General features: G+C 54.9%; 1 protein-coding gene across 2 annotated transcripts; it reads left to right on the top strand.

Annotated features, from left to right (window-relative positions):
* Nucleotides 1–2,022: 2,022 nt before the first annotated feature.
* On the top strand, nt 2,023–21,795 carry Lactbl1 (lactamase beta like 1). 2 transcript variants are annotated; one of them, XM_021734185.3, is made up of 8 exons: nt 2,023–2,275; nt 2,537–2,659; nt 6,112–6,247; nt 8,449–8,558; nt 10,024–10,181; nt 11,206–11,417; nt 16,433–16,538; nt 17,479–21,795. In XM_021734185.3, exons 1-8 carry the CDS (start codon nt 2,159–2,161, stop codon nt 18,458–18,460), a joined length of 1,944 nt encoding a protein of 647 aa, XP_021589860.2. In that variant the 5' UTR covers nt 2,023–2,158; the 3' UTR covers nt 18,461–21,795. The 2 variants fall into 2 exon arrangements, with proteins under 2 accessions (XP_021589860.2, XP_005317629.2); XM_005317572.4 differs by having other exon boundaries at nt 2,183–2,275; nt 2,577–2,659.
* Nucleotides 21,796–23,283: the final 1,488 nt, after the last annotated feature.

Genomic DNA, 23,283 nt, shown 5'->3' with positions numbered 1-23,283 from the left:
ATTGTCCCCTTCCCCAGACCCAGACGGGAAGCGCATGTTCAATGACTGTGAACTGAGCTACTGGGGAGTCAATGAATCAAAGCCCAAATGGGGGAAATGCTCGGTATCTCAATGTATCTTTTGGGAACATAATTTTCCTTGTTCAAGTTTAACTTATCTTTCCTTTTCAGCCACATTCTTCTTTCTTAACAACCCTGATGTTAAGGATGGTGACAATTGCCTTCTCCCTGGAAGAGCAGGTCCATGACATTGAAGGGAGTAACATTAAAGGATTTGGAATTGTTCAAAAGAACAGGCGGCAGCCATGGGAGTTCAGCAAAGGATGAACACGGTCTCTAGTCTCCATGAGGATGAATGATGGCTTCCTACCTGGCTGGTGTGGGGGATGGTCTTGGTTGGTGGATGGAAGGCGCCGGGTGTGGGTGTGGCGGAAGAGCACCTTCCAGTAAAGGGTCCCTTGAAGGAGGGACCCACGGCTTTACAGGTGGGCATCTGCTGCCACCGTGTGGCCATCTTGCTGTATGACAGGCTGCGATTCCGGGGAAAATTGGCTGCTTCCAGAGACAGGGCAAGAACAAAGGAGGACCCCCCAGAAAGTCCTGGAGGGCATCCTGAGCTGGGGGCTCAGGGCCCTGCAGGGGGTTAACTGAGCCAGTCAGCATCAGCTTTAAGATGCAGTTCTTGCTTCATGGGACCTCACAGATGGGAACACAAGACCGGAGGCCCCCCTGTCTGGGAGACTCCTGGGTCCAAATCTCAGTCCTCCTACTTCCTGGAGACCTCACGCATCAGTTTCCTTGGAAGTAAAACGGGACAGGATAAAACCTGCTCCGTGGGACAACAGTCCCAGGCAGCACTCGTCTCTGTGTGTGCACATTGTCAATACCCTTGACCTTGAGGCCGACTGCACAGGCCTCTCTGAGCTGCGGTGACAGCTAACCCAGAAACCAGGTAGGATGGAAAAGGCCTGGGTCCTAGCACCATCCCCATCACTAAACCTGCTGTGTGATCTTTCATTTCCCATCTCGGAGCCTGATTCACCAGCCGCACAAAGGAGAGTTCCAGAAAAATCATTCAGCTGTTTGGACAAGGGGGCCACAGAAGGTCCAGATTTGCCTCGGCCCATTCACAAACCCAGCTCTGAGCGCAGCCAAAGGAGATTATAATGAGGGGGCTGATGGGAATCCATCAGTTGCCAAGGAGTCTTGCTCCTCAAAGTGTGGTCCCCAGGCCAGCATCAGCATCGCCTGGGAGATGGCCAGAAACGGAGACTGTCCCACCCTGACCACCCGCTTAGAACCCCTGGAGGGTCCCATGTGCAGTGAAGTTGGGGGCACACGGGCCTGGGGCCATGGTTCTCAACCCTGGCACACAGTAGAATCACCGAGGACCCTGCACACATTGTGATGTCTGGGCTACAGTCCTGAGAACCCGGGACCCAAACACCAGTGGTTTTAAAAAGCCCCCCCCCCAGGTAATTCCCGCGCGCGGCCTTGTCTAGGGCTAACAAGGCAAGTATGTTGATCTTTGGTGTCAACTAAAATCAACAGATGTGCAACTCCAGAATGTCCACGAGAGCTCTCTCTCCCACAGGGGCTGGGCAGCAGTGGAGCACAGAAGCCAAGTCAGAGCGCGAAGCTGACCTTTACGGAGCCCTTTCTAGGTGCCAGGTCCTGGGCTGCCTGCTCCACAAGCACGCTCTAATGTAATCCTCACTCCAACCCGGGTGTTCCTGTTATGACCCCTGATTTCCAGAGGAAGAAACACAGAGACTGTGCTTCCCCCGGGGTCACAGGCCGTGACAGACCCGGGACTTGAACCCAGTTACCTGAAGGTTTCAACACGAGGCTTCAAACCTCAGAGGTGCACGAGGAGCTGCTGTGGGTTGGGACAGGGTCCAGGAAGCCCTGTGGGACCCACCTTGCAGCTGCCACCTGCCACCTCTCTTCCACACGGGGCTGGGCAGGGACTCCTTCCGGACAGAGTGTTCCTGCTCCTCTGACCTCCATCCTAGAGTATCTCCGGTCACGTGGCTCGTCCATCTCTCCCCAGCAGGACAGGTCTGCCTCCTTCCCTGTCACTGGGGACCCCAGCACTAATCCCCTTGGCAGAGGCGCTTGCTGGGGTGCGGGTGGGGGATTAGCGCTGGGGAAATCAGATGCCACATCTGCCCGTCCCTGGAGAGCTGGGGCAGGGCCTCTCCTGTCCCCGGAGCACAGGGCATCACGTTGGGGGGCCTGAACTGCCCTGTCCTTCCCAGGCCTCCTGGAAGAAGGTAAGCCTGGCCAGTGCCCGAGGGCCTGGCAGGGGTGTCTCTGAGCAGGCTGGAGGGGGGAGGAACTCCAGGGGGGCAGGTTGGTGGCAGCTCTCCCCGTTTGCTGGTGACTGAGGAAGGGCTCTCTGGGAAGGTAGGACTCTCAGCGCTAAAATCAGGATGGCCCTGGGCAAACAGAGACATCGGCCATCTGCACGGGGGCCTGGCGGGGAGGTGAAGCCAGGCTTCCCAGTAGCTCCTGTCCCCTCCTCTCCTTCCCAGCCCCCCACGGCCTCTTTTTGCCTTCGCTCCTCTGACTCAGCTTGTGGTCCACGGGGCTCCCGGTGCCTAGACCCGAATCCTCCAGAGCTGGACCGTCCTTGCCTTGGGGAGATGAAGACCCAGGTAAGGCCCAGGCCCGTGGCCTCAGGCACTGCCCTCAATGGCCCACCCCCTGTCACCTGCGTGGCCACCACTGGCATTTCCAGAGCCCCGGCCTAGTCCAGGAGCAGTGTGGATTGGAGCGCTCTGTCCCCTCCACCCAGAGCCCACCCCTCCCGCGCACAGCCTGGCTTGTCCTGGCCCGATCCAGGAGGCACGGGGAGGCCTCACGAAGCAGATGCCCTGAGGTGCAGTCCTGTGTCCCCAGCTGAGGAGGGCAGAGTCCTTCCTCACCCGGCCCAGGCCCTGGTCCCAGTGCACCCGGTGGCTAGCGCAGGGTGACAGGGGGTGGTGTGGACCCGCCCTGGGAACCAGCGCCGCCCAGGGAATGAATGAGTGGACAAAGCGGGCGGTCCGAGTGGGCCCCCAGGAGAGGGCCAAGGAGGCCAAGGGGACTGGTGTGGGACCGCAGGGGCAGTGGGTGCTGCGTGCGGGGGGGCCTGGCTTCTCCAGGGCCGCCCCACACCAGCGTTCTCCAGCCAGAAGGGACAGGGAGAGCCTTTCAGTCCAAAGGCGGCAGCTGGTGAACAGCTTAAGGCTAAATCCTGGCTCGCCCCGGGTCTACGGGGGTAAATCCTGCGATTGGAGAAAGACAGGGGATGAGGCTGAACCCCAGGGAGGGCTGCAGATTGGGGGTGCAGAGCCCCCAGCTGCACGTGGAGGTGGGTGGGGTGGAGAGAGCGAGCGCAGAGCCCCCACCCCAGCCCTGGCGCTCTCAGCTGTCGCCCAACGCCAGAGGGCGAGGTGAGGGCACCCAGGTCTTGCTGGCTCCGCACCTGCTGCTCTTGGCTTCTGCGTCTTTGTGCAAACCTGTGACAGTGACAGGTGGAGCCTTACATCTGGTGCCACTCCTCTGACACTCTGGTGGACGCTCCTAGTACTCTCAGGGTCTTTAATGGACTCATTTTACGAAAACTGAGCTTTTCACCTGTGATCTCAACTGCCTCAGAGGCTGAGGCAGGAGGATCACAAGTTCAAGGCCAGCCTCAGCAACCCAGCAAGACCCTGTCTCCAAACACAAGGGTCAGGGACGCAGCTCAGTGGCAGAGCACTTGCCCAGCATGTACGAGGTTCTGGATTCAATTCCCATTACTGCAAAAATAAACTAAAAACAAACAATAACAAACACGGAGGCATTTACAAACAGTAAGTCCACACAGTTCTATGAGTTTTGACAAATGCATACAGTCTCTTAATCACCTCCACGGGATGGAGAACGATTCCACCAACTCCCCGATTCACTTCTGTTCTCTCTCTCTACACACACACACACTTGGTTGTAAGGGGACACAATACCTCTATTTTACTTATTTGCATGTGGTGCTGAGGATGGAACCCAGGGCCTCACGTGTCTGGCAAATGCTCTACCTGCTGAGCCACAGCCCTAGCCCCAGTTTCTGCTTTTGTGTAGCCTCCCCAGCCCCAGTCCACTATTGTTTTATCTTCCTGTAATCTGACCTTTTCCATAACGGTGTATAAGTGGTATTATATAGTCTGTAGCCTTTTGAGTCTGGCTTATTTCACTTAGTATCATGCATTTGAAAGTCATCTATATTATTGCACATACCAGAAGTCCATCGCTTTACACTGCTGTGTAGTATTCCATGGTATGGACACAGCATATTTGTTTATTATTCCCCAGTTCAGACATTTGGGTTGATCTTATCTTTGAAAATTAAAAATAAATAATGGCTTGGTGGTAAAATACTTGCCTGGCATGAGTAAGGCCCTGAATTCAATCATCCCCAGCACTGGGGAAATAAAAAAGAAGGCTTCAGCATGAATACCAAATTCTGGAGCTGGACGATTCTTTTGAAATTCAGTGAGATTTCCAGATGGAAAAATAAACTCCTGGGCTGGGGACCGAGCTCCGTTGGTAGAGTGCTTGCCTTGTGTGCACAAAGTCCTGGGTCCCATCCCCAGCACCACAAAAATAACTAAATAAACTCTTCACAAGTAGCCCAGTCCTCTTCTTCAACAATTGAAGAGGCGGAAGCCCAGAGATATGAGGGACTTACCAGATTGGTGGATTTAGGAGGTAGAGCTGAGATTGGAACCCAAGACTCTCAACTTACAGGACAATGTGAAGTTCAAAAGCATATCTTAAGAACCAGGAAAATAATAGTACCTGCTCGTCTTCAATTGCAAGGATCAAATGAGGTGATGTTTATAAATAACCTGGAACAGTGCTGAGCACATAGTAGGCCTTCTTACTGAAGGCCTACTATGTGCTAGTCTCTGAGTCAGCATCAGAGACACGCTGACGCGTGGAGAGGAAGCCTCCTCTGTGCTGCGGGCCAGCCAGGGAGAAGGTTTCAGGCACCACCCCTCCAGCTCCCTGGGGGTGCCTATTCCTGAGGTTGGTTCACTGCTGAACCCTGTGGCCTCCAATAGTGCCTGACACCTAGTAGGTGCTCAATAAAGAGATGCTAAAGTACAGGGACAAAGAGGCTCAGAGGAGGGCATGTTGTCAGACACAGGGTTGACAGTTGGGCAGAACAGACTTCCTTTGCTTAACCTCTCTGAGCCCCGTTTATCACCTATAAAACAGAGGTTCCAAACCAGCCTTGTGAGCAGGTGGTGAGGTCCACTAAGATGGTGTTAGCCAGGCAGGCAGCGGCACACACCTGTGATCCCAGCAGCTCAGGAGGCTGAGGCAGAAGGCCATCACAAGTTCAAGGCCAGCCTCAGCAACTCAGCAAGACTCTGTCTCAAAACAAAAAGGGATGAGGACGTAATTCAGAGCTGGGCATAGAGCTGTGTGTGTGTGTGTGTGTGTGTGTGTGTGTGTGTGTAATAAGCCCTTTCCTTCCTGTAACCTCCGTCTGCCCACCTGGAAATCAGATGATTCAACCAACGACCATTAAGGGTCTTCTAGAACCTTGGTTGAGCAGGTGGGAGACTGGGTGCTGGGTTCAAATCCCTGATCTGCTGGCTGTGTGACCTTGGGCAAGTCACTTCTCTGAGCCTTGTCTGTAACATAAGGGCCCTCACAGTGCCTCTCTCACCGGGCGGGTGCTGTGGCACTCCTCTTAAAGGGGCTTAGCCCAGGTCTGGGACAGAGGCTGGAGGTGGGACCTAGGCCTTTAGTTGGCCCTGTGAGAGCGCAACCATCTCCCCCTCCAGGACTCTGGCCCTCTGTCCACTGCCTCTTCTCCCTCATGGCTTCAGGACTTGCTCTCCCATGTCTACACCGCCTGCTGCCTGTGCCCCGCGGGGCTTCCTCCTCCAGATCTCCTGAACCTGCCACCAGGGTGCAGCGGGGCCTTGTGCCAGGAGCTGAAGGGGCCACCGGGGGAGGGGGGGGCCTGGATCCCAGGGCTGGGGTCATCTGAAGCTGTGGATGCTCACGACGTCCGCGGGGACCTGAGGCAGGAGTGGTGGGTGCAGTGACCGCCGTGTCCCTGCTCTTCTAGGCTGGCTGGCGGCCCCAGCTGCCCAGAGTGCGGAGGAGGTGGCTCTTCCCGGCCCTCAGCGGCTTCCTCTTCCTCTTCTCCGTGGTCATGACTGGCTGCTTCCTGTGGCAGTATCAGCTTCCCAAGCTTCCGACTGGTGAGTGCCACACTGGTACGGCCCCTGCTCCTGTCCCCAGGGGTCCTTTGGGCTTTGAGCTGCTGCCAAGCCCAGGGCGCAGGGAGGACCCAGGTTTAGACTCAGGAGCTCCGGCCTCCATTCCCACTCACCAGGCCTCGGGAACTGTGCACCTTTGGGCAACTTCCGTGACCTCTCTGGGCCTTGACGCTCTCCTGTATGAAACGCAGACCTCCCCTAATCCACCAGGGCTTCTCAAGCCCCCCAGTCAGGGTAAGACTCAGGGTCCCGAAAGGGCCAACAGTATTTCCCCTGCTCTGCCACCATGGTGGGATCTCGGCCCAGCCATGGGCCCAGCCCTGTGGTCAGCCCTGTGGCCCAGTGAAGGAGCCACCATTGCCGTCTCTCGCCTCTGTTGCCATGGCAACCCTGGGAACTCCAACCTGCTGGGATCCTAGAGGGATCTGGAGTGGGGGAGGTCTCTGGAGTGGGGGAGGCCTGTCTCCATGCCTGTGTCACCCTGTGTCACAGAGGCCCCCAAGCTCAGTGAGGGCCACGGCTCCCAACGTACCAGAGATCTTACGCCTTGGCTCCTCTTCCTCACGGGCGGCTCCTCCCTCCCACCGCAGCCCTTTCTTTCCAGGGTTGATTCCTCTATAAGCGGCTTCTCAGTTCCTCAGATGAAAAGACCCCGGGTGGGCAGGCTGGCCCGTCCCCTGTCCCCCGGGGCCATGCTTCTCAAGCCACCATCTTACCACTCCCTGGCAGACTGACATTGCCAGAAAGCACAAATGAACCATTAGGGAAAACTAAACAATACCCAGAATGGAAGCGAGTTTCTTATTAGTAGATTCAGCAAATACCGAATGGCCCCGTTGAACTGCCCCGAGTTCTGCCCTTTCCCTCCCACTGTGTCCCCACTCGTCACCAGTGGGAGGCCCACGGTTCACAGCCCTCGCCACTCAGGTCTGCACCCTCCACGGGCGTCACTGAGCGGCTGTGGGAGGCAGGACTCTCAGACCCCGCGCGGCGCTAGGGGGTCAAGTCTGCATGTTAGGATCCCAGGTGACTTTTCAGGTGTGTGCACCAGAGGCCAAGCTTGCCCCAGCTCCGCCCCAGGCCGACAAATCCCGGCTCTACTGAGCCCCGACTCTGATCATTGGCCTGTGCTGGGAACTTGCTGCCCCCCCCCGCCCAGGTGATCTTCCTGTTGAAGTGACAGACCTCCCCAGGCTCACTGGCTCTGGGACTCTGGGGCTGGCAGAGCCAAGTGGCTGGCGCGACCTGGGCCTCCTTCCGTGCAGCAGGCCAGCCAGTGGGGACAGAGGCCTCTCCCTCCCCGGGCCTCTCCTTTTCAGGAGGCAGGAGGTCTCCCAGGAGGAAATCCCTGGTCTCTGCTTGGAAGTCAAATGGCCCTCGTTCCATTGGCCTTAAGGAGTCATAAAGCAGCCAGACTCCTAAGTGCGGAGAGGGCTGGGTGGGGCTGGGTGGCAGGGGGCTGGCCTTCAGCCTCAGCACGGGGTGGGGGTGGGGTGGGAAGAGCTTCAGAACTGTGGCCCTGCTGATCCTACCACAGGACCGTGGCTCAGCTTGGGGAGGTGTCAGGCGGCCGTGGACGGCCAGGAGAGGTGGTTCCCGGGGGTCCTCAGACCCTCACCAGCCCACACTGGCCTCACAGGGTAAGCTCAGGTCTGGGAGCCCAGGAATCCGGCCCTGCCAACACGCCTACTGCCCCCCTGAGGTGGCGGGGCTGCCACACCTGGAGAGAGGCAGAGTGGACGCAGGCCCCCTGCCCCCTGGCTCAGGTCTGGTGACAGAAGGAGCTAGGCCTGGAGCCTAAGTGTGGCTCCAAGGCCCCTCCCCACCCTAACATGGACCAGAGAGACAGACAGACAGACAGAAGTAGCTAGGCTGCCCCCACGAGCTCAGTGAGTGACCACCAGGCAGGAAGCTGGCTGAGCCAGAGAGGAGGGGCTCAGTGGCCGCCAGCCAGGTCTGTGGCCTACTGAACCTCTGAGGCCAAGCAGAGGGCGGCGGGTGTGGACGGGCCTCCTCCGCCCCTTGCCCCTCGGGGCCTGCTGGTGGGCCCTGGGCGCTGGCCAGGCTCCTGGGGGGGACTTTCCCAGGACATGGCTCTGAGCTGTGCTGCCACCACCCCCTCCAGGGTGACCCGACTCTCCTCCTGACCTCTGTCCTTACTCACCATGTGATGTCCCCTCCAGGTTCCTCGGGGCCAGAGGTGACCTCCGCCCCTGTGAGGATGTGTCCCCGGCACCCCGAGCCTGTGCCCCTGGCCCACCCGCTCCCTGTGTTGAAGGAGGCCCTGGAAAAGGTCAGTGAGCACCGGAGGGCACGGGGGGCGGCGGGCACTTGTCCACTCACCCCCTTGCTCAGTGTGTGCTTCCTGAGCCGAGCTCTGGGGACGGGGCAGGAAGACCACACTGACCTGTCCCCAGACCCCCAGGCTGGGAGCCAAGGGACAGACAAGAGGACAAGTATGTCTACCACGGGGGCAAGAGTGGGGACAAACAGGGCTGGCTGGGGTCAGGGGGCTCTGGGGGGAGGGCGAGGGCTGCCCTGTGAAGAGGAGGCTGTGTCTCCCCGGGAGCCTGGGACGGAAGGGCGTCTCCCGACAGGGAACAGCAGGGAAAGGCCCCGAGCTGAGGCTGAGGATGTGGTACCCAGAGGACAGGAGGCCACACGGGAGGTGGGACACATGAGATGGGAGAAGGGGCAGAGTCCACGTCACAGAGGCCAGTGCGTGCCATCACACCCCCCACAGCACCGCTCTGCTCTGTGCCCGTCGGACCCACCCGAGTCACTCAGCCAGGAGTCTCGGAGCCAAGGAAACGCATCAGAACCCGGAGCTGATGCCCCTTGGTGTGGTGGTGGGGGACTCGAAACTGCCACCAGAGGGGCAGGTGAAGGGAAGGGGGTGGGGGGCCCAAGGAAGGGAAGGCAGGACCAGTGTGGGGCCAGATCGCCACCTGCAAAAGCCTGAGAGGCGTCTGAGAGGACAGGGGACAGAGGGTGCTCTGGGGCATTCAGGGGACATAGACATTTTAAAAAGCAGTGATGGCGGCCACAGTTGCCTGCTGTGACCCTGGTGCGTGGCAGGTGCCGGGCTTCGCCCTGTTGGCATCCCTCACAATCCCCGCCTCTGCAGGAGGAAAGGGAGGCCCAGAGAGGCGCGGCAGGCAGGGTGGGGACGAGGGTGGACAGAGCTGCTCAGGACGTGTCCATCACGCCCGAGGTGCCCGGCAGTCGTGGAGAACTGCGGGCAGTCCTGGTTCCGCCAGCCGTGGGCAGATGACGGCACAGCTCAGACTCAGTTTTCTCACCTGTTAAGTGGGGAGAAGCGGGAGGAGGGAGTGGGACGGTGAATGGGAATCGCTTTGTCCCTCCCGGGCACCTTCTAAGTGCTCACGGGCGTGAGCTGTCGTGGCCCCACACTTCACGGCTGACAGTGCTCCAACAGGCCCCGGGGCCTCTGCACACGCCAATCCCCCAACGCGGGCCTCGGTGGGCCCAGGCAGCTTTCCCAGGGCGTCGGGGTTCAAGTCAGTCACCATTTTCCAGCCCCCGACTTTTCTATTTTGCTAAGGAAAAGCTTCTTCCAGCTAAGAATCGTTTGCGGAAGCCCGTGTGTAAGACGAGCCCCGGGGGAGCCGCTCAGTGGAGGCCGGGTCCCTGGAGGACAGGTCCTCAGTCGCTGCTGTGTGGCGGGGGCTGAGCAGAGCCACCCGGGGCTGTGGGGGCCACTGCACCACACTCAGAGCCCCCCGCTCTCCCTCCAGGTGGACCGGATCCTGCGCCAGGCCATGTCGGCCCCGGGCCTGGCTGCCATGTCCGCGGTCGTCATTCACAACGACACTGTGCTCTGGACTGGGAACTTTGGGAAGAAGAACGGCTCTGACCCGAATTCTGGGACACCCAATGAGTACACCATGTACCGGTCAGCTGGGCCGCCTGCAGGGGTCCTGTGGAGGGGTGAGGGATGGGAGGGCAAAGGGACCTAGAAGGCAGGGATCCAAGAGAATGGTGGCTGGGGGTCTAGGCTGCCAGGGCCCATGATGAAGTCCTGACAGTTCTATAGAGGAGAAGACTGAGGTCCAGAGAGGACCAGTGAGTACTCAACTTCTCATCATTGTGGAACAGGTGAGGAAGGGTCCCTTCTGCAGAGCCCTTAGTCCCAAACTAGAAAGAGGTCCCTTGTCTCCCCACCCTTCCCATGTGCCACCCAGGAACTATAACCCCTTCCTGGGCCTTCACCCCAGGTCCCTGTGAGTTGGCAGCAGTGGCCCAGATGGGAGCAGCTTGGGACATTCAGCTGCACACCATGGGTCCCCTTTCCTGGATGCTGACCACAGGATCCTCAAGCTCACAATGCAAATTGAAGACACCCCAGGGAGACTGGGGGACAACAGGGACCCAGGGGGAACAGTCCTTTTTTTTCATTAGTTGTTGAAGGGCGGACCTGTATTTAATTGTTTATCTGTGGTGCTGAGAATCGAACCCAGTGCCTCACACATGCCAGGCGAGCCTCAGCCCCGGAACCAGTCTTCACACAGCGCCTTCTATTCGCTGTCACTTACTGAGCACTGTCCCTGCTGGGGATGCAGAAGCACTCACATGCACAGTCTCACCCAACCCACTTTACTACCCGTGCAGCTCTCAGAGAGGTCTAGCAACTTGCCCAAGGCCACCCAGCCAGTGAGAGGAGAGGACAGACCAAACCAGGCCGCCCAGAGTAGAAAGCGCCTGGAGAAGGGCCTGGCGCGGGGGTTGGTACTCAGGAGCGCCCTCCCACTCCAGCCCCTGCCCCTGGTGACCTCCAGCATCCCCAGGTGGTCCCCAGAGGCTTGGCCACCTCCTTCTCACATCCCGGTGAGTGGGCTCAGTGCTCCTCTAGGAGCCTAGGGGTGCAGGGCAGGAGTGGGTGGGGGGCTGACGGGTGGCCCTCTGCGCCCTGCGCCCAGGATCTCCAGCATCTCCAAGGTCTTCCCGGTCCTCATGCTGTACCGGCTGTGGGAGGAGGGCACCGTGGCCTCCCTGGACGACCCTCTGGAGCGGTACGCCAGCACCTTCACCATCCGCAACCCGCTGGGCCTGATGGACGGGCTGGAGGAGGTGGGCCCGGCCCCCAGGCCTTCGCCTGTCACCCTCCGCAGGATGGCCAGCCAGCTGTCGGGTGAGTCTCGGAACCGACCCAGCCTGACCCCAACCCCTTCAGGGGGGGACTCCTGGGACATCCAACAGGATCCCCGCTCTGCTCCCTCAACTGGCCACACTTGCTACCCACAGTGCCTGGGTGGTGGGCCAAGTGCAAGAGGTGAAGGTGGGAACGCAGAGGTGAAGGTTGGCGGAGGTGAAGGCTGGCGGAGGTGAAGGTTGGCCGAGGTGAAGGCTGGCAGAGGTGAAGGCTGGCGGAGGTGAAGGTTGGCCGAGGTGAAGGCTGGCAGAGGTGAAGGTTGGCGGAGGTGAAGGCTGGCAGAGGTGAAGGCTGGCAAAAAGGTGAAGGCTGGCAAAAAGGTGAAGGCTGGCAAAAAGGTGAAGGTTGGCGGAGGTGAAGGTTGGCGGAGGTGAAGGCTGGCAGAGGTGAAGGATGGCAAAAAGGTGAAGGTTGGCGGAGGTGAAGGTTGGCGGAGGTGAAGGCTGGCAGAGGTGAAGGATGGCAAAAAGGTAAAGGTTGGCGGAGGTGAAGGTTGGCGGAGGTGAAGGTTGGCGGAGGTGAAGGCTGGCAGAGGTGAAGGTTGGCAGAGGTGAAGGCTGGCGGAGGTGAAGGCTGGCGAAAAGGTAAAGGTTGGCCGAGGTGAAGGCTGGCGGAGGTGAAGGTTGGCCGAGGTGAAAGCTGGGAACGTGGATCAAGCCGACACACCAGCTCATGGGTCAGAATCAAGCTAAGAGGCCAGATCTGCCTATGAGGTCAGCAGCCAGTCAACAGGTTGATATTGTGGGCTGGTCCACAGTGACGGCCAAGGGCCCCTTAGTAAACAAATAAAGGTTACAAGCCACGGAAACACAGGTGGGGACAGAGGCAGGATCCACAATCCACAGGAAAGGCTCTGAAGAATGTTTTAAATAGTGCAAGGATCCCCCGGCTCATTTCTTACAAAATAAACACAAATTAAAACTACCCGGAGAGACACATTTCCTGACCGGCAAAGATCAAAAGAGCGGGTTCACCGAGTGGGTGAGGTCACGGTGAACAGGTCCTTTTACACTAGTGGTGGGATCTGAAGTTGATGGACGGAGGGCAACTGGCAGATTTATCACAATTTAAAATGCAGGGTTTTCGGGGGCTGGGGTTGTGGTTCAGAGGTAGAGCGCTTGCCTAGCAAGGGCGAGGCCCTGGGTTCGATCCTCAGCACCACATAAAAATAAGTAAATAAAGACATTGTGTTCATCTATACCTAAAAAATAAATATTAAAAAATATATTGAAAAAATGCAGGGTTTAGGGTGTAGCTCAGTGGCAGAGCACACACTCGACATGCCTAAGACCCTGGGTTCCATCCCTGCCACCAAAAATATATACCCTTGACTCAGCCATCTCACTTCTAGAAAATTCTGTATTCATGTGTAGTATAAAGTATGTCCACAATTTACTTTAGCAAAGTTTGTAATAACAAAAGATAGAAGCAACCAATATGTGCATCAATAGGGGAATGACTCCATGAACTGACATATATACATAATCAAATATTATGTTGCCCTAAAAAAGGTTAATAATGTTTATGTACTGAGATTGAAGAAGGTGTGATATTAAGTAGGAGAAAAACTCATAACAGCATATAGACTATGCTACCATATAGAGAATAAAAATAAAATATATGTATAAATACAATGTGTATAATATGTATAATGTGCACCTAATCTGCATGCAACACATGTGCGTATTAGGGATGAAGATGTTTTAGTTGAAACGTGCACCCAACATCTTGGGAAGGAACTAAAGAGACTGAAACACCAGGCTGCCTCTGGGGAGCGACGTGGTGGCTTTACTGCGTACACTTTGGTGATTTAGGGTTTTGAGTCACGTAAAGGAATTACTTAATAAAATGATTTACGGGACGATGATGAAAGCAGGATAACAAGTCAGGATGCAGGTGGCCGGGCAGGGGAGGCTGGGGCTGTGGGACAGGCCGGGGACAGGAAGGGGGCAGGCCTGGGTCAGGAAGGAGCGCGGCCAGGAGGGACACGGGCTGGACAGGGAGGGATGCTCTGGAAGGTTCTGAAGGACCTGCTGTCGGCCTCTACGCCTGTCTGCCCCCATGGATGGTGACGGAGAAGGTGAGGTACCTTGTGCCTCCAGGTGTGTGGCCTGGCTAAGGTGCAGAAGGCCAGCGTCACCTGCCCGTCCCATATGCTGTGCTTGGCTCATATTTGGGCCATCAATCCATAAACTCCAGAAAGCGGAGTCCTGGGAAAGGGCTGCCGTTTCACCTTCTCACAGTGAGTTCAGGACGTCCCTCCTGGCCTTGCTCCAGGCCTGACACTTCCCGGTGCAGAACCTGAGGTTCCGCAGAGGGATGGGTCCTCCTGAGATGGCAGAGCAGGACAGGATCAGAGTCTCCATGGGCGGAGGGTGGCCTGGTGGATAAGCATACAAGCACCGAAATTCCCGCTCTGTCTCCTTGCTGTGTGATCTTGGGCAGGTCACTTAACTTCACTGAGCCTTGTTTTTTTTCCTTGGTAATAAAGTGACAGTGGCTGGGTGTGGGGCTGACACCTATAAACCCAGTTACTCCAGAGACTGAGGCAGGAGGATCATGAGTTCAAGACCAGCCTTGGTAACGTAGTGAAACCTTGTCTTAAAAAAAAAAAATAAGAAAAGGACTGGGGATGTCGCTCCGTTGTAGATGAAACTGGGTTTAAGTCCCAGTATGAAAAATAAATAAATAAGTCAATCAATGGAAGGACTGGTTCAGGTCACTATTATGATAATGAAAGCACGATAACGAGTCAGGACGCAGTGGACAAGTCCCCCCAGCACCCACACAGCAGGTACTGGTCTAGCAGCTGTGCCTGTTACTCTGGGGGAGCCTGAGGCGGTTGTCATTTTGGGGGTTCTCTTTAAGAATGGAATATTATAAATGCAAACTATGGTGCAATCTCAGCCACAGGAGAGGCTGAGGCACAGGGTCGAAACTTGGCAAGACCCTGTCTCAAGAAAACAAAGGGGACGTAGCTCAGTGGCAGGGCGCTCCTGGGTTGGTACCCAGTCCTGAACAGGGAGCCGGGAGCTGTCTAGGCCTGGGCAGGGCGCAGGGACATCCACCCTGGCTCTGACCCTAGGGCTCCCCCTAGGGGCACATTGTGGGTTTTCTTCATTTATAACTGGAACCCGGCACAGGGCTGGCTGCAGGTCAGTTAAGAAATATCCCATCCCCACCCCATGAAAATACAAGGGAGATGGTGGAGTAGAGGAGGGGTGGAGGAGGGATGGGAGGAGGGAGGGAGGAGGGATGGGAGGAGGGGATGGAGGAGGGGGGAGGAGGGATAAGAGGAGGAGAGGGTGGAGGGGTGGAGGAGGGATGGGAGGAGGGATGGGAGGAGGGAAGACCCGGGGAAGGACTCTGACCCGACTTCTCTGTGTACCTATGTGAACACACTACAGTGAATGTTACCTTTATGTACATCTACAAGTCCCTGATTTTAAAAATATGTATAAATAGAAGAAAGAGCAGTAAAGGAAAGGGGGGGGAGGAAGACAGGGAAGGGGAAGTACTGCAGACTGATCAGAACACACTGTACCCCGCGCTTGCATCATTAGGCTAAAACGAACCCCAATATTGTGTGAATCTAAAATGAACCAATAAACCATAATTTAATTTCAAATATCTCCCCTGGCTCCTCCTTGTCTCAAAGGGGCCACCTGCAGCTGCTCTAGGCCCGCAGCATCCTGACGACCCCCCACCTTTCCCTCTGGGCTCCTCTGCCCCGGGGTTCTTTCTTCTAAGTCTCACAGGGAGCAGAGGCGGCTCAGAGAGGGCAAGCCACCAGCTCAGGGCTGTGCACCCCGCATGGCTGGAGTGAAAACTGACGCCCAGGGCTTGGGACTCCACCTCTGGCTGCTGGGCAAGCCCTGAGGTCACTCCTGGTAGCCCCCACCCACCACAGCCCCTCTGGTGGCCCGTTCTGTAGGCTTCCTCTCAGAAACCTGTCCAGAACCCAGCCGCTCCTCACCACCTCCATGGCTAGCGTGTGGTTCAGGCCATGACAAGCATGGTGGCCCTCTCCTGCCGCTTCCGGCCTCCACAATCACCCTGACATCCTGCTTTCACACAGCAGCCAGGGCCCCCTGGTAACATATAATTCGGATTATGTCATCCCTCTGCCCCAAACCCCTGCAGAGGCCCCAGCCCGCTCAGAGGGAAGTGAAACCCTTCCAGTTATCTGCACCTCCAGTATCTCTCACTCCTGTCTCCCATCTCATTTCTTGCAGCCACATGGCTGTCCCATGCTGTTCCTTGAAGATCCCATGACATTCCTACCTCAGGGCCTTTGTACTTGCTGTCCCGCTGCCTAAGACATCCTTTTCTTGCCTGACTCACTTCCACATCTCCTCCAGGGATCACTTGCTCAAGGGTCACCTTCTCCGAAAGGCCTTCTCTGAACATCTTGTAGAAAGGAGAGTCCCTCTCATCTGATGTGGAGATAATGCCCTCCATAGCATGCATATTTATGAGAATGTCCACTCCACACAGCAGGGACTTTGTTCACTGCTGAATCCCTAGTACACAGATCAGTCCTGGGCACAAAACACATGCTCATAAATTGGTGACAGGTGCCTGGATGGACGGACTCCCAAGCCTGTGATCCTTCCAATACCTGTCACATCCAAGACATAAAATCTCAAGTGGACAGAGGAGCCAGTTCCACAAAACTGGATTGATCACTGACCTCAAGAAGTTATTGTGGAAATTAAATGTTCTATAGTCGATAACAATTAACGTTTTTTATAGTGGTGGGGATGGAACCCAGGTCCTGGAGCATGCCAGGCAACTGCTATACCACTGAGCTACACCTCCAGTCCAGAACTATTATCTTGTGAGCAGTTAGTATGTGCCAGGTACCTGTCACATCAGCCCTATGACATAGGCATTAGTCCCCTCATGTTATAGATAAGCCTTGGCTCAGAGAGGTTCAGTGACTTCCCCAATGAAACACAGGCCCAGCAGGTCTGACCACTGCTCTTCCGTAGGGCTGCCCAGGAGGCTACGCTCCACCTCGCTGCTGTGGAGGGGCAGCACCCAGGAAGCCCTGAGCCTGCTCAAGGATGACGTGCTGGTGGTGGACCCAGGAACCAGGTGAGGCGGTGCCCTGATACCAGCCACATGTCAGGTACCTCCTGAAGAGACACACACACCTGTGAACAATCCTGGAGGGTCAGGGTCAGCAGAGACCTGGGACATCCCTGAACAGTCCCTATCACCAAGGCCTCCAGCGGGAGGCAGAGCTGGCTCGGGGGAGCTGGACCCAGAACCCAGTTCCTTCCATTCATCAGCTCAACAGCGATCAAGCACCTTCCCCCCAATTTCTCTTTGCTTCTCCCAGTGCCGAATCTCGGGGCCCTCTTCCCCTGAGGGAGAGAGGATCCAACTGAAGTGGACATAGGCTGGGGTCCTCCTTCCAACTCTGCTCTCACTTGCCCTGTGACCTTGGGGGAGGCACTTGACCTTGTGAACCTCATGGTCCTCCTCTGTAGAAGCAAGGCTGCAGGCTTGGAGTCAGGCGAGCCCATCTCATCCATCCTGGGACTTCCTAGGGCACTATCTTAGAGATCTGAGACTGCATCGCTTTTACTGACTATTGGTGAATGTCATGCACTGGCGGAAGGAGAGTGAGACTCATGTTTGATGGTCCTTGGGCTACATGGTCATTATTTCTGGCCCCGCCCCATTAATAGTCTACAACTTTAATCTTCCATTTGACAAAGTAAATCATAATAAAAGTGTAAGGCACCAGTAAGATCTGTTTTTCCACTTTCCCCCATGTCCTGCTGAGCCAGCTCTCCTCCAGCTGTCCTGTGCCCCGGGCAGTTTCCTGCTCCTCTCTGGGCTGAGTCTTTCCAGACCAGAAATGGAGAGTTACTTCCAGTGACTTCTTAAGTCTCTTCTGGGTCTGATGCAATGAAGCGGGTTCCTTCCGGGTGGCATGTCAGACAGCCTGGGCTGGTGGAAGGGGCTAACCAGGGTCTGGAGAAGTCTGCCCAGAGTCTGACTGTGATTTCCACTGCCCTCCTAACAGATGCCATTACAGCACGATGGCCTTCTCCCTCCTGGCCCACGTCCTGGCAGCCCACACCCCGCAGGGTGACTACCAGCGCTGGATCTCAGAGAACGTGCTGGAGCCTCTGGGGATGGGGGACACGGGCTTCGACCTCACGCCCTCGGTGCGCGCCCGACTAGCGGCCGGCTTCTACGGCAGCGGGCGGCCGGCCCCGCTCTACGACCTGGGCTGGTACCGTCCGTCGGGACAGATGTACTCGACCCCCGCGGACCTGGCCAAGCTGGCCATGGCGCTCCTGGGCAGTGGGCCCCAGCGGCTCCTGCGGCCCGACGCGGCCAAGACGCTGCTGGCGCCGCTGCTGGCCTGCCCCGGGGCCTACTTCGCCAACGAGACGGGCACGCCCTGGGAGTTCCACGCGCAGCGCGGCTACCGCGTGGTGCGCAAGGACGGCGACCTGGACGGCTACGCCGCCACCTTCTCGCTGGTGCCCCCGCTGCGCCTGGGCCTCGTGCTGCTGCTGGCCGGGCCGCGGCCGCCCGGGCCCGACCTGGTGGCGCAGGCCTACGACGTGCTCCTGCCGGCCATGGAGAGGGCCCTCCGGGAGGCCGAGCGCAGCCCCGCCCCGCCGCCCAGCGCGCGCCCCTTCGCCGGCTACTTCACCTTCGCCAACCGGACCTTCTACCAGGTGCACGCGGGGCCGGCGGGCGAGCTGCGCCTGCGCCAGTTCGGGCCCCGCGTCGAGGCGCTGGTGCCCCCCGCGTTCCGCACGTTGGCGCTGCGCCACGTGCGCGGGCGCGTCTTCCAGCTGCACGTGGCCCGCGAGTTCCCGTGCGCGCTGCCGCTCGGCGACGCCTGGCTCTCGCTGGAAGCCCAGCACGGGCAGCTGGTCAACTTCTACCCGTTGGACGGCCACGGGCTGTCCCCCGGCTTCGACGTGCCCGGCCTGAACACGTACCAGGTGCTGCGTGTGCAGCACAAGCCGGCGTTCAAGGCCCAGTGAGCCCCCTGGGGTCTGGAGCCTCCTTTCCCCTGACCTCCAGCTTGCCCGCCTGGGCCTGGAGACAGGAGTCCGCAGGGGTGTCTGGTAGAGAACCCGAGTAGTTGTCAAAGTGGGGTCCTCAGCCCTCGGACAGTTGGCCGACTGTCCATTGTCCGAGGGGGAGGAGAAATTAAGTACCGGGATGTAGAGTAAGCATTTAGAAATGTAAGCCTTGACGTAGTACCTCTGTGTCTGTTGGGATTAAGGCAAGATAAGGGGTTGTATTTTGTCTTTTAAAAATCAACCTTATCCGATCATCATTTACTTAAAATAAAACACACCATCCAGGGATGATTGGGATGATTTTTTAAATTTAATTTTTTTTTTTTTTTTTTGCAGTGGTGGGGATCAAACGCAGGGCACATCGTGCAGGCTGCGCACTCTGCCACTGAGCTGCACCCCCCACCCCTATTGGATGATCGTGACAGATATTTATACCCACCACCACAATCAAGATATAGGAAATTTCCACCCCTCCTATTCCTTTGCAGGCAGGTCCCTCCCCCTCCCAGCCCCAGGCAACCACTGATCTGCTTTCTGTCACTGTGGATTAGTTTCGCCTGTTTAAGAATTTCACATAAATGGAATCATACAGTGTAGTCTTTTGTGCCAGTCGGCTTTTGCTCAGCATGCTGTTTCTGAGGTTCATGTCTTTGCCTGTATCAATAGTTTGTTCCTTTGTATTCCACAGTATAGATATGCCACACTTTGTTTATCCTTTCACCTGTTGATGGACATTTGGGCCGTTTCCAGATGGGGCTATTATGAAAGGGCATTCTTGTACAAGTCCTTTTGTGAATGCATGCTTTCATTTCTCTTGGATAAATTTCTAGGTGTGACTGTCATGCAGTTTTCCAAAGCACTTGTACCATTTTACATCCCTAAACAGCATATCTCACTGTGGTTTTAACTGTGTTGTATTTATTGATTTGTAAAAGCTCTTTATATACTATAGACATAAATCCTTTGTCAAATATATGTATTGCAAATGTTTTCTTCCAGTTTTTGGCTTGACTTTTCATTTTCTTTTCTATTCTTTTTTTTTTTTTTGGTACCAGGGATTGAACCCGGGGGTACTTAACCACTGTGCTGCGTCCTGGTTCCCAGCCCTTCTTATTTTTAAATTTTGAGACAGGGTCTCACTGAGTTGCTTCGGGCCTTGCTGAGGCTGGCTTTGAACTTTTGAACTCCTCCTATCTCAGCCTCTGGAGCCGATGGGATTTCAGCCACAGCACCCTGCGACTTTCATTTTCTTAATGTTGTGTTTTGAAGAGCAGAGTTTTAACATTTTGACGAATTTTATGTCTGTTGAGTCTAATACAGAATTTGGGCTTGTATTTTGCATGTCTTTTTTTAAAAACAGTAAACTTTATTTTGAGATAATGATAGATCCACAGGCAAGTGTCAGAAAGAGTCAGTGTGTCGACACCTGCCCCGGGTTCCTCCAGTGTGGGCATTTGGTAAAACAATGGGAAGCAAGATATTAGTAGAGCACGATCAAGATCCAGGAGAGCTACTTTAGCAGGAAAGACCCTCCTTCCCCTTTCCTGGCCACACCCACTAACTTAGCAGTCCTACCCTCTCCTTAGCCCTTGGCACCCACCAATCTGTTCTCCAGTTCAGAAATTTTGTCATTTCAAGAAAAGCATACAAATGGAGTCTGTGGTATGAGAGGTTTTTGGGACCCTCTCCCACTCCTGGTAATTCTCAAGTTGCTGGAGGTCTTTGTATTTTCTTTTCTTAGTAGTGGTTTCTTGGAGTTAGCGCAAATGTCTAACCATTTGCTTGTTGAAGGACATCTGGGTTGTTTTCAGTCTGGGGCTGTCAAGGACAAAGTTGCTTACAATTTGTTTACAGGCCTTTATGTGAACTTGTTCCTATTTCTCTGGGATAAATGCCCAGGAGTGCAATGATGGGTCAAATGGTAGTTATAGGCTTAGTTACTGCCAAACTGTTCTAGGGTGGCTGTACCCAGCTGGGGGGTGTGGCTCAGGGGTAGTGTGAGGACCTAGGTTCCACAAAAATAAGAGTGCCCCTACCATTTTACTTTCCAGTCAGCGGTGTATGAGGGATCATTGCCACACGGTTTTGTCAACATTTGGTAATCACTCTATTTTATTTTGGTAATTTTAATAGATGTGTAGTGACATATCATGGTGGTTTTAATTTGCCTTTTCCTTTTTTTTTTAAATAGGGTTTTTGTTTGTTTGTTTTATTTATTTTTTAGTTTTCAGCAGACACAACATCTTTGTATGTGGTGCTGAGGATCGAACCCGGGCCGCACGCATATCAGGCAAACGCGTTACTGCTTGAGCCACATCCCCAGCCCTGCCTTTTCCTTATAGCTATTGAAGTTGAACATCTTCATGAGCTTTTTGTTTTCTTGCCATCTGGATAGCCTCTTTAGTGAAATCTCTCTTTATATTCTTTGCCAATCTTCTAATTGGGCTGAAAGATTGTTTAGTTTTGAAGGCTCTTTACATATTCTGGATATGGTCCTTTGTCAAATATATAGTTTCCAAGTATTTTCTAATTAGTAGTTTGTCTTTTCATCCTCCTAGGATCTTCTGCAAAGCATTGTTTAAAATTTTTGCTCAAGTCCAATTGTGATAGGCTGAATAATGGTTCCTCAAAAGATGCACTTGTGGCTGGGGGTGCTGGTGCACCCCTGGAATCCCAGTGATTTGGGAGGCTAAGGCAGGAGGATCATAATGAGTTCAAGGCCAGCCTCAGCAATTTAGTGAGATTCTGTCTTAAAAAATAAAATAAAAGGGCTGGGGATGTGTAGCTCAGTGGTGGAGCACTCCTGGGTGGTTCTATCCCCAATACTGCAAATAAACAAATAAATAAAGCCATACATGTTCTCATCTTTGGAACCTGTGCATGTTACATTCTACAGCAAAAACAGGACTTTGCAGTTCGTGTTTAACGATTTTGAGATGACGAGATTGTCCTGCATTATTGGAGTCCTCAATGCAATTGCAAATTTCCTTGTAAAAGAGTTGCACAGGATGGTTCAACTCAGAAGAGGAGAAGGCAGTATGACTACAGAGGCAGAGGTTGAAATGACGCAACCACAAACCAGGAGATCCTGGCAGCCGCCAGCACTAAAGGGCGGATTCTCTCCTACAGCCAACAGAGGGAGTGCAGCCCTGCTGACCCCTTGGTCTGGCCCAGTGGCACTCATTCCAGACTGCTAGTCCTCAGAACTGTGAGAGTCCATTGTTTAAAAACCATCAATTTTGTAGTAATCCGTTACAGTGGCCATGAACCCAAATAAACCAAACTTATCATTCTCTTCTCTTGTGGGTCTTTGCTTTGGGTGCCAAGTCTCTGAACTCTACCTACCTCTAGTTCCCAAAGATTTTCTCCTATGAGATTTTCTAAATGTTTTATCATTTTGTAGCTTATAAAGTTTGTGAGCCCTTTGGAATTAATCTTTGTATAAGACGTGCGGTTTAGACTGGAATCCACATTTCCGCCTATGGATGTTGCTCTGGTTTGGATAAGTGTCCTCCAGACGCACATGTGTTGGCTGGGGTGTGGCTCAGTGGGTAGACCGCTTGCCTAGCATGTGTGAGGCACTGGGTTCAATTCTCAGCACCACATAAAAATAAATGAATAAAATAAAGGTTCATCTAAAAAACTATCTTAAGAAAATGCGCATGTGTTAAAGTCTTGGTCACCAGACAATTGGTGCTACTTGGATGTTGAGAGCCACAGCCAAAGGGGCCCCAGCAAACTTCCAGCTGCCAGCAAGCTTCAGACTGCCCCAGCAACATCTAGCTGATTGGCTCCTCTGCGGTGATGTTCATTGGGCTGTTTCCCTGCCCTTCAGACTGCCAGCTGATGATTGGCTCACAGCGGCCCCAGCAACATCTAGCTGATTGGCTCCTCCGCGGAGCTGCTCATTGGGTGACTTCTTTGGCTCTGCCCACGCAACCCAGCCAATCGGCCTCAAGAGAGGAGGATTGTGGGAGGTTGAGAGGCTGGTGTGGGGGAGAGAGGCTTGTGGAAGCCGGTGGTGGCAGTTGGGCTCTGAGGGTTTTTCCCTGGAGCTGTTTTGTTTGGCGTTTGTAGTTCTAAAAATAAAGTTAGTTTCTTTTTGACAAGTGGCTTCTGATTTGTGCCAAGCCAGACTTCGGCACTTGGAGACAGTGGAACTTTTTTTTTTCTTTAATTTTGTGGTGCTGGGGATTGAACCCAGGGCCTGCGCAGGTGAGGCAAGCACTCTACCAACCGAGCTATCTCCCCAGCCCAGATGGTAGGACTTTAAGAGGTGAGATCCTCCAGTCATTCGGGAGCATGTCCTGGATGGGGATCCCGGGCCCTGGCTCCTCGTCTTTCTCTTTCACTTCCCTGATGCTGTGAGGTGAGCAGATTCCTCCACCCCACATTCCTACCACGAAGCATTACTGTCTCACTACAGGCCCCAAGCAACAGAACAAGTGATCATAGGCTTAAAGACCCCAACTGTGAGCCATGATAAACCTTTTCTCTTTAGTGATTTCATGTATTCTGTTACAGTAACAGAAAGCTGGTCAACACAGATGTCCCGTTACTCCAGCACCATTTGTTGAAATGGCCATCCTCCGTTGAATGCCTTTGACACATTAACAAAAAATTATTTGGACACACACGGGTCTGTCTCTAGCTTCTCTGTCCCATTCCGTTGTTCTCTGTGTCTGTCACTCCATCGATACAACATAGTTTTGATGACTAGAGTTATATTTTCCTGTTATCTTAGTACTCTTGCTTTCTAGTTTGATTCCATTCTGACCAGA

The sequence above is a fragment of the Ictidomys tridecemlineatus genome, chromosome 11 (genome assembly GCF_052094955.1).
Source record: "Ictidomys tridecemlineatus isolate mIctTri1 chromosome 11, mIctTri1.hap1, whole genome shotgun sequence".
Lineage (NCBI taxonomy): Eukaryota > Metazoa > Chordata > Mammalia > Rodentia > Sciuridae > Ictidomys > Ictidomys tridecemlineatus.
The sequence above is the reverse complement of the archived record's forward strand: the minus strand, read 5'-3'. Positions and strand labels throughout refer to the sequence as shown.

Bases quoted from the DNA above. Each gene is read 5' to 3' on its own strand.
- Lactbl1 (XM_021734185.3), top strand. From the start codon at position 2,159: ATGCCACATCTGCCCGTCCCTGGAGAGCTGGGGCAGGGCCTCTCCTGT. The intron at 8,559-10,023 runs GTCAGTGAGCAC...CTCTCCCTCCAG, and splicing joins TGAAGGAGGCCCTGGAAAAG to GTGGACCGGATCCTGCGCCA. The intron at 11,418-16,432 runs GTGAGTCTCGGA...GCTCTTCCGTAG, and splicing joins GATGGCCAGCCAGCTGTCGG to GGCTGCCCAGGAGGCTACGC.